We start from the raw sequence: 10,834 nt of genomic DNA, 5'->3' as shown, positions 1-10,834 counted from the left end.
AAAAAAAAAAAAAAAAAACTCTTACATGGTAGTGTAATTCTAAAATATCTGAATCAAACTAAATATCTAGTGTGTTTTTTTAATATATAAATCCATGCATAGCTTAAAAATCTTCAGATATCTACATATCTATCATATCAACATTTTCAAGGCTGGTTATTGAAATTTTGTTGTTTTGAGCCCTGAAAGAGTGCTGAACCATCACAGTTATACTCTTGAGCAAGGCACTTAACCCCAAACCCTTGGGTGACTGTTCCTGCCATCAATTTATTGGAAGTTAAATCTGCTACTGTTTTTCACTGGTAAATATCTTAATTTTTTAGTTATGGTCACAACAAGAGGGGGAAACTCCAATGGTGCACTCTGTCACTTCCCGTTCCTTTACAATGGCCGTAACTACACTGACTGCACCGCTGACGGCAGAAGAGATGGCATGAAATGGTGCGGCACAACTTATAACTATGACCGAGAGCAGCGGTTTGGCTTCTGTCCCATGGCAGGTAAGTGCCAGTTTTACACTAGCAATAAATGTTGGAGTCAGAGAGAAAGAGAGAGTAGCAGGTTATGACTTGACAGGAGCTTGGAACATTGGAGAATGGAGAATTATAATGTTATGAAAGCACTTTAGCCCTCTAACTATCCTGGATCTTAATAACGTCTCACAGCTTTTTCAGTTACCTTGTGGTCTGTATGGGAAGAGATCTGATAACAGTTAAGATGAGGATGTTAACTATGTGAAACAAAAGATCACTCAGCACCTATTCAGCTGTATTTACATAAACACCCCCTTCTGACTGAGCTTTGATGGGTGTCTCTGTCACCAGGGTGCCAGTTAGAGCCAGGCGAACCCTGGGGAGTTTATTGATATTGGTGGGATTCAGTGATCTGACATAGATTAAAACCAGAGCTTTTTTTTGTGTTGCCCTGTTGTGTTTGTTTTGTAGGGGGTAGAGATTCTTGTCTCAACACAGGAACCATTATCATACATCAACTGTTTTGGTTTTCAGTACAAGTAATATCTTGATTTGTAGGTTTTACTTGCTGTACTGAATGTGCAAAACGTGGGTAGTTTCGAAGCTTCGGCTATTGTTTAAGTACACATTTTTGTGATAGCCGTGGCCCCTTAGCTGTGCGGGGCTGCAGACAGAGGGGAGCTTGGCTTTGGACCAGAGTCTGGTTGGCAGTGGAGCATATATATCTGGCTGGTCTCCAGGGCAGCTGTGTAACCTCCTCCACTCTTAACCCTGGAGAGATTTCCTCACTCTTGTCCTCTTTTATTAACCAGATACACCAATCAGAGATATCCCAGTTAAAACAATAAGGAACTGCCTTGGGCTTTATGGATCTGTGGTCATTAGGTTTAAGTTTTAGCTCTTTGACCCTAATTGACCCCCAAATTGCTTAACTGATTAATTATACTGATCTCTTTAGGCCATTAAAAACAATTCAGTTAACTGGATTGGGTTTTTCTTCCTCAAACTAAATTTTAACACTGATGTTGTAGAGCTACTTTTGGCTGAATTAAGTTTGTTTCATAATTTGATGAACTTTCACTATTATTAAACTAAACTAAATCAGCACAGAGTTGAATAATGACACTCTTTCCTTCTGTAGAGCTGCTTTTTAGTTAAATTGATTTTGCTTTATAACTAATGAACTTAGTTATAACTTAATGCAACATGAATTTAACCGAATCAACACTGAGCTAAATTGAGCTGAATAATGACACTATTGCCTTTTTTAGAGCTGATATATGGCTTAAATTGTATTCGTTTCATAAAGTGAAGCTGCTTTGAAACAATCTGTATTGTATAAAGCGCTATATAAATAAATGTGACTTGACTTAATTACTTAATTTAAAAGCTATAGTTGCCAATCCCCCAAGTTCCCATTGATCCATTATGGCTCCTGCTGCACTTCATGCTTATTCTTGTTCTATGAAGGATTTAGGAGGTTGTTATTTGGAAGCCCTCAAGTGCTTCAAAACAGATATATGCTTGTCTCATTGGCTGAATAGCCTTGAAGTTTGGTTAGTTTTTTTGCAGGACAGTTGAGGAGAATTTAAAGATCTGCAGGTTTGTGCACAATTATTTCAGCAGTTTACTAAAATGTTTGTTGATCGGTTTCCATCAGCCCATGAGGAGGTGTGTACCACTGGTGAGGGTGTGATGTATCGTGTGGGTGATCAATGGGACAGACGCCATGATGTTCTGGGTCACATGATGCGCTGTACATGTGTGGGCAATGGCCGTGGAGAATGGAGCTGCATCGCCTACTCTCAACTCAAAGGTGAGACTTGTCATTTCTCTCTCCCATTTGTAATGAGTGCGATGAAGTTATGTATCATTGTGCAAATGTACATATATGTCTTTTCATCTTCAGACCAGTGCATTGTGGATAATTTGACCTACGAAGTAAATCAGACTTTTACTAAACGGCACGACGAAGGCTACATGATGAACTGCACCTGTTTCGGTCAAGGCCGTGGACGCTGGAAGTGTGATGCTATCGGTGAGCTTCCAGGATTTCATCAATTAAAAGAGAAATTAGACATTTGTCTTCATTTGCTTAAATGAACATTTCTTGAAACAATTAGAGTGTCTTTTCCTCCAAATTGGAGCCTTAGGATCAGCTGTTTTTAGCCTCGTTCCCTATAAATGACCGAACTAATGATTGGATAATGACTGTTACTCCGATTTTCATTTCCAGATCAGTGCCAGGAGCCAGAGACTAGAGTGTTCTATCAGATTGGAGAGTCCTGGGACAAACCCATTCAGGGAATCCACTATAGATGTTACTGCTATGGAAATGGCATCGGAGAGTTGAGCTGCGGGGTCATGCTGTGTACTGCTATAAGTAGTCTTGTGGGCATGGGTGGGGAGAGGTTTGGAAGTCAAAGGCTTCCAGATGTTTACTGAGAGCAAGAGTGCTGTTTGCCATTTCTCCCAGGTGTTTTGTTGGAGTGGCGATTAGGGTTCGCTCTTCCTTGTGATCTTTTCTTTTACAACTTTCAACAAATGCTCATCCTCTGGCAGTGTTTGAAATCAAGGATGTTGGTTTTAAGGTGCCCTCATCCACACCTTGATTTGGGTGGGGCCGTGCCTTGTGTTTGCCGTCTGTTCTTTTGAAGTTCTGTGGATGGAAAAAAGCACACACCCAATCAACACAGCTGTCTCAATCACCCCCTACAGCCCTTTTGGCACTGTTTGTCTTCGAGTTTCTTTTGTCCTGTGCTAGGAATAAGTTTGAAATTCAACCAAACCTGTTACTTTTTCTGCTCGCACAGCATCTGTAAAGTCATTTAGCGATTATATAGTTTCCATTGTTAATGGTTGCCTCAAGTCTCCAAACTTTTGTAGAGGAAATCCGACAAGTAGGGCTGGACATTTACATTACATTTACATTTAGTCATTTAGCAGACGCTTTTATCCAAAGCGACAGTATGATGGTAGAAATGTGAGATTCTACTATTTAAAAAAAATCCAAGATTGAGCAGAAAGCTATAGTATAGCTATAGTTTTCCAATGTAGACTCCGTTGTTGATTATAATAGGAGCGATTTAATTTTGATGTGCTGTGCCATGCTAAACCTGGTGTTCATATATTGAGTACATTTATTAGTGACTAGAATGTTGGCAAATTCTGTGATCTTTACAAGCTGCTTTTTTTTTTTTAAATACAGTAAAAATAATAATATTTTACAATATTATTACAATTTAAGTATCTGGTTTATATTTTAAAATGTAATTTATTCCTGTGATGGCACAGCAGCCATTACTCCAGTCTTCAGTGTCGCATGATACTTCAGAAATAATTGTAATATGCTGATTTTATTCTCAATAATAATTTCTTATTAGTGTCAGTGTAAAAAACAGTTAATATTTTTTTCTGTGGAAACCATAAAATATTTTTTTCAGGATTCTTTGATGAATAAAAATGTAAAAGAACAGCATTTATTTGAAATATAACTTTTTTTGGTAACGTTATAAATATTTTACTGTCTCTAATCATTGAAAAATCTTTCTGACTACAATATTTTGAAAATTAGTTATATAATATGATATAGATTTTTATACTGTTACTGTGATATAAAAGTACAATATTTTGTTTGTATCACCCAACCCTAATGACAACTACAGTGTTTTTTTTTTTTTTTTAATCCAATCCTTTTTAGCCCAAACGAAATTTGTGAATTACTTGTATTTATACAGAACCACAAAGCTCCACCACAAAATCCGACAAGGTCAGCATTAATAAAGTTTTCTCTTTTTGTAAGAGCTTGTTGGGGTCAGAAGTGATCCCTTTGCTCAGAGAGTGGAAGCAACCCCAGAGCAATATCCCTCAGTAATGGCGGCCAGCTGTGAGAAGGCTGGGAACAGCGGGGGTGAAACTGGTGCAGGCTGGCGGAACGTAATGCAGACTAAGTGAACTTTAAGTGCTGTACAGACTACCCTCATGGCAGTAATTGGGGAAAAATGAGGACCAGATTGAAATCAGAAGCAATTTGGAGATATTGCCTTATGAGGCTGCAAGACACTTGAAGAAAAATGAGTTTTATATACGGTGTTGGGTAAATAATAATAGAGATTTACCACTTCAGAAAAGTTGCTGGGGGTTTCAGAACTGTTGTTATTGTTAAAGCAGTTTGTCTGCTGCATTGAAAGGTTTAAAAGCCTGAGACGATGGTGGTCCTCTCATCCTCGTGTCTCAATGCTGAATCTGTGGTAAGAATCTCACAGGCTAGTGCTACGTTTCCCATTTCAGGACCAGAACACACTAACGCTACAATAATTTTTTTTCTCTTTCCTAGAACACCTCTGACAACCATAATGTATTTTTAGGCCAGAAAACATCTTTGTTTGTTTTCAGCATGCCAATTGTGGAAACACTGTTTAAATACAGTATTAGCATGATGAGCAGCATGATATTTTCTAAAGACAGATTTTACACCTTGCAAGTATAGGTGCTCTTGGCTGTAAAAATTATTCAAATATTGAATATCTTTTATATTATCTCTATCAGGTGGTCATCGTCCAGTGCAGGTGATTATATCAGAGTCTGGCAACCAGCCCAACTCCCACCCCATCCAATGGAACGCGCCGGCTTCTGCACACATCACACAGTACATACTCAAATGGAGACCGGTGAGTCTCTTTTGTGACGCTGTATGCCCTTTGCTCGGTAAATGAAATGGAGTTCTGATTGCATTAGAGAGGTTATTTATTTAATAAAATCTATGGGTGTCTGTTGAGCTGCAACCTACTCGTTTTTAAACAGAAAAACACCCATACCCAATGGATGGAGGTCACTATTCCAGGCCATTTGAACTCTTACACTATTGCTGGACTAAAGCCAGGAGTCACCTACGAGGGTCAACTCATCAGCATCCTGCATTTTGGACGTAGAGAAACCACTCGCTTTGATTTCTCCACCGTGCATGGCTCATGTAAGTCATCCAACGATGTAAATGGCTATGGGTCTCATTTACTAAACATGCACGCACATGTATTTGTGTCTAAAACCACACAGTTTCCAAGCATAATTAATTCCTGAATTCATCTGTAATTTGAAGGGGATTTATTGTATCCAAATGTTTGGAAGTCATGTTTGTTAATGTTCCCCTTTCTGTTTCTTCCCTAGTGAAACCCTCTGAGGGAGAGACCACCCCGCCTCCTCCGATGGTGGACACCTCTGAGTCTGTGACTGAGATCACTTCCAGCAGTTTCGTCATCTCTTGGGTGTCTGCGTCCGACACGGTGTCTGGATTCAGGGTGGAATATGAGCTGAGTGAGGAGGGAGGGCAGACCGGACAGCCCATGGTCTTGGGTTAGTATGTGCATCACAAGTTTGGCATTTTTATTTTAGTCAGCTGAGACTAGCAAACCTCTTTGTCTGCAGTTGATTTGTAGAAGTTGAATGCACCTATATTTGCAATACCTGCTAACTTGAGTATCTGTTTCCAGACCTTCCTCATACGGCTACATCCGTGAACATCAGTGAACTTCTCCCAGGAAGGAAGTACACTGTAAATGTGTATGAAGTGACTGGAGAAGGAGAACCTAACCTGATCCTAACTACTTCCCAGATTACAGGTAAACCTTTCCTCTCTGTCTTTTTTGCTTTTTCTTGGTCCCTATGACTGTTTTGACCTCTTCCTAATCTTATAAAAACCCTCATGGATGAGCCATCACTTCCAGCAGTTTCGTCATCTCTTGGGTGTCTGCGTCCGACACGGTGTCTGGATTCAGGGTGGAATATGAGCTGAGTGAGGAGGGAGGGCAGACCGGACAGCCCATGGTCTTGGGTTAGTATGTGCATCACAAGTTTGGCATTTTTATTTTAGTCAGCTGAGACTAGCAAACCTCTTTGTCTGCAGTTGATTTGTAGAAGTTGAATGCACCTATATTTGCAATACCTGCTAACTTGAGTATCTGTTTCCAGACCTTCCTCATACGGCTACATCCGTGAACATCAGTGAACTTCTCCCAGGAAGGAAGTACACTGTAAATGTGTATGAAGTGACTGGAGAAGGAGAACCTAACCTGATCCTAACTACTTCCCAGACTACAGGTAAACCTTTCCTCTCTGTCTTTTTTGCTTTTTCTTGGTCCCTATGACTGTTTTAACCTCTTTCTAATCTTATAAAAACCCTCATGGATGAGCCATATGTGACTTGACATATTTCTGGGTGCACTAAATATTCAGTAGGAAGTGGTGTAGAAAGAGACTTAATTATTTTAGAAACGATTTGAGTGGATTATGAAAAGTGTGCTGTGATGTTATTGGTTAACCTTAAAATGCATGACCCCCAAAACACCCCTATTCAATTTAGAAATTTCCTTCAGGTAAGATGTAGCCTTGTATGTATTCATGTTCATCTTAATCAAATAAAAAATAGACAATATGACGATAGACAAAATTTGAATGTTGCAGTCAAGCTCATTTGCTTACTTCTGATGTAATGTACAGTTTAATATAATATATAAAAAGATTAAATAAAATAAATCAAATTTGAGTGCTATAGGAAGTCAATTTCTTGTTGACTTTCAGTTGCCACTGAGAAATACTCTCACTTGAAGTATTTCACTATATGATGATGTGATCTTTTTGGCTTGTGCTTCCACAGCTCCTGATGCTCCTTCTGATCATGAAGTGGAGGATGTGGGGGAGACCTCCATCATCATCAGCTGGTCTAAACCTGTGGCTCCCATCACGGGTAAACACAGGCTTTTAGTCTGTAGTAAAACAAACCATTATGTGACCTATACACAAGTTGTACACAAATGTATGTCTTGTTTATTTAGGTTACCGCGTGATTTACACACCATCTGAAGAGGGTAGCTCTGGTAGCACTGAGTTGAATCTGCCTAACACAGCCACCTCAGTGACCCTGGGTGACCTTCGCCCTGGTCTGCTCTATAACATCAGCATCTACTCAGTGGAAGAGAATCTGGAGAGTGAACCTATTTTTGTTCAGGTCACAACTGCTGGGGAACCACTGGCAGGTATGAAATCACTATGTGGGTGAATCTCTAAAGAAATTATTATGAGGTGACAATGCAAAAATAAAAATGTTCCTAAAACAGGCTTCTGTTTTATTAAATATAACTTTATAATCATTTAGGTTTTTCTAGATCTGTTCTTGACAGGTTTTATGAGATTCACCCTCATGTTTAGAGAAGAGATGTGTTACTTGACCTCAGATGTGTGTCAGGATACATCTGAAGATAATAACTTCTCTCTGTAGTGCGGTGGAAACATAACATGATGTCATCAAGCCATAAATGTCTTTTATTGTTTTCTTTTGACTAGATTTAGGTGCTTTGTCTGGCAGCCCAAAAATAAGATCACATTTCAGTTGAGTCAGCTAGTCTGCGTCCAAACGCCTGTGAATCCCTTATAGGGTAATATGTTGAAAGTGTGCAGATCTTGATTTTTATGGGGACTGGCTGGGAGAACATTTCAGAGGTCTGACTGTTTCATCCCGATCTGGCAAATCGGCAAACATTGCAACTTTACAAAACTGTCTGGGTCTCAATGAGGAGACATTTGTCTGGTGTTTACCCACATTGACTTTTATAGCATGCTCTGATTCTACTATGACATAATCTTGATGATGCAGATGCTACAAAAATGGTTCCACAAACATTTTAGCTTCACATGCAATCAGGTTTTGATGGTGAAACATTATAGCTGGTTTTAAAACAAACAGTCCTGAAAGCCTATTATTCTTTCCCTGTCAGGCCGGCTGGTCTGTCGGTAGGGTGTCTGAATTCCTTTGCTCAGATGAGCAAGTTTTACAGAATGGTAAACACATGGATTGCCATGTTTGAATGAGAGGCTACAATAAACTTAAGCCCTTCAAAGGAAGGTCAGAATCAGATTTTGAGACTCGAGAGGTTAAAAAAAAAAAAAAAGGTTTTGTTGAAGAGCAAGTATTAGGATAGCATGAAACTTTATTCATGGTAGTCTGAAAGAGGAAAAAACATTGTTTCCTACCCACAGAGGAAGTTGCGTCTCCAACCGATCTGCAGTTCTTTGAAGTGTCTGACTCGAAGATCACAATCACTTGGACCGGACCTTCCATAGAGGTGTCTGGGTACCGTGTGTCTGTGGGCGAGGTGGGTCCAGATGGGTTGGTCGAGAGAGAACTGCCATTACCAGTGACACAGAACTCCTACGCTGAGATCACACACCTCCAGCCTGGAACCCTCTATCGCTTCTTCATCTTTGCTCTCAAATCAGGGGAAGAGAGCGAGCCGCTGGTTGGAGAGCAAGCTACAAGTAAGAACATAACAAAAGATCTTTTCAATACAGCAAAAATAGATTTCTAAATCAATATAGTCTTCTCGTCCAGGAAAAATGCCTAAACATCCATTCGCAATATTTTCTTTTGGTTTGCAGTAAAAGTATATAAATATTCTTTTACACATTTTATGAGATGACTTTCTTAAATATTATATACAAATATAAATATAACATTTTATAAGACAAAAATGCTGACAAGAAAATACTGTGAATGGAGTGAAGTGATACAGAAAGTGTTTTACTTATTTACTTCAGAAACAACATTACATAAGATATTTTAAGAAAAGACTAAAATGGATTTTAATTCAAGAATTATTCTCTTTATAATATAGCATACTTTTCTAAAACATATTTATTCTTCGTTAAATTCATCTTATAAAAATATGTAAAGGATGTTTAAGTATTTTTATTAGATAATACAAAAAAACGACTATTAAACAGAAACAATAATTGCAAAATCTGCTTGAGAAACAATGTTGCATAATATATTTACAAAAATATGACTACAATGAATTTAATTCAAGAATTATTCAGTTCATAATATAATATTTATAAAACATTTTTATTTGTAATTAAATTCATAAAATACGTAAAGGATGTTTAGATATTTTACTGAATAACAAGACAAAAATAAAGAGTATTAAACAGGAAGAATAGTTTCTAAATCTGCTTGAGAAACAACATTGCATAAGATATTTCCAAAAAAATAACTAAAATGAATTTAATTCAAGAATTATTCACTATATAATATAATATAATATAATATAATATATAATCTTTCTCTTCACAGAGCCCGACCCACCCACCGATATTCATTTCACTAACGTTACTGAAGACAGTGCTGTAATCATCTGGTCAGCTCCTAGGGCTCAAATCACAGGTTACAGACTTTTCCTGACTGTCGAGGGCTCAAACCCCAAACAGCTGCGTATTCCTGCCCGCCTGTCTCAGTACACACTCCTCAACTTGCAGCCTGACACTGAGTATACTGCCACTCTGCATGCGGAAAAAGGCAATGTGCTTAGTGAGGGGTCCCTCGCCTCCTTCACCACAAGTGAGTTTCTGTTTTTATTTTTTAAAGCTCCAAATACATTTGCTTAAAGAGTGCTAATGCAATAGTCCTGCATTTTCTGGCTTTCAGTTCAGCCGATGGGAAATGCTCCTTACTTCAGCACTGATGTCACAGACACCTCCATCGTTGTCTCCTGGACCCCTGTGCCTAAAATTGGATACAAGGTACTGTTAAAACATGCCAGAGCCATTTTGGCACAGCTATAGGCAATCACTCTTGGTTTAATGGCCGTTGTAAGACACATGTGAAAGTACTCTTGAGAAACTGACTTTTGACATTCTTTTCTCTCACGTTCACACACATTTCAGCCATGATTACTCAATACACAGTGTTTACTCTCTAATTCTGCTCTGCAGTTGACCGTGAGGCCCAGCCAAGGTGGAGAAGCTCCAAGGGTCATGATCTCAGAGTCTGGTAGTGTCCTCATCTCAGGTCTAACTCCTGGAGTTGAGTACACCTACAGCGTCCAGCCGGTCTTCGACGGTCATGAGCATGGCAACCCCATCACTCGACGCGTGGTCACTCGTAAGTGTGAAGAAACAGTCCTTATTTTATTGAGCTTATTGAAGATGTGGGAGTGTGAGAGAGACGTTTCTCACACTGTTGGTGGAGTTGTACAGCTGTCTTATGACTATCTGTCTACAGCTCTTTCTCCACCCACGGATCTGAACCTGGAGTCCAACCCGAACACTGGAGAACTGACGGTTCAATGGAGCGATGCTAAAATCCCAGGTTAGTACTAGGGATGTAACGGTATGAAAATTTCATATCACGATTATAGTGACCAAAGTTATCACGATTATCAATATTATCACGGTTTTGTTAAATTTAGATGAAAATTTTCAAAAAGAACTGATACACACACACACACTGAAAACATTTCAATACGTTTTATATTTGAAAATCAACAAACAACAAATACAATTAGCAGCTATATGCACTTTTTTAGCATAAA

The 10,834-nt window shown here is 38.8% G+C and overlaps 1 protein-coding gene across 1 annotated transcript in view; it reads left to right on the top strand.

Moving 5' to 3' along the window:
- The window catches only part of LOC107716781 (fibronectin-like), a 35,778-nt gene that overhangs the window by 3,966 nt on the left and 20,978 nt on the right, over positions 1–10,834 (top strand). Inside the window, exons 9-23 of the mRNA XM_016523333.1 lie at positions 324–500; positions 2,134–2,289; positions 2,383–2,511; positions 2,710–2,859; positions 5,022–5,143; positions 5,277–5,445; positions 5,640–5,825; positions 6,441–6,569; positions 7,126–7,215; positions 7,304–7,504; positions 8,505–8,783; positions 9,598–9,861; positions 9,949–10,043; positions 10,236–10,404; positions 10,525–10,611. Coding sequence (XP_016378819.1) covers positions 324–500; positions 2,134–2,289; positions 2,383–2,511; positions 2,710–2,859; positions 5,022–5,143; positions 5,277–5,445; positions 5,640–5,825; positions 6,441–6,569; positions 7,126–7,215; positions 7,304–7,504; positions 8,505–8,783; positions 9,598–9,861; positions 9,949–10,043; positions 10,236–10,404; positions 10,525–10,611 — 2,403 coding nt within the window. The remainder of the gene's footprint in view (positions 1–323; positions 501–2,133; positions 2,290–2,382; positions 2,512–2,709; positions 2,860–5,021; positions 5,144–5,276; positions 5,446–5,639; positions 5,826–6,440; positions 6,570–7,125; positions 7,216–7,303; positions 7,505–8,504; positions 8,784–9,597; positions 9,862–9,948; positions 10,044–10,235; positions 10,405–10,524; positions 10,612–10,834) is intronic.

Source organism: Sinocyclocheilus rhinocerous, unplaced genomic scaffold (genome assembly GCF_001515625.1).
Source record: "Sinocyclocheilus rhinocerous isolate Xijiao unplaced genomic scaffold, SAMN03320098_v1.1 scaffold1441, whole genome shotgun sequence".
NCBI classification, from domain to species: Eukaryota; Metazoa; Chordata; class Actinopteri; order Cypriniformes; family Cyprinidae; genus Sinocyclocheilus; species Sinocyclocheilus rhinocerous.
Note: the sequence above shows the minus strand (reverse complement) of the source record. Positions and strands in the feature narration are given on the sequence as shown.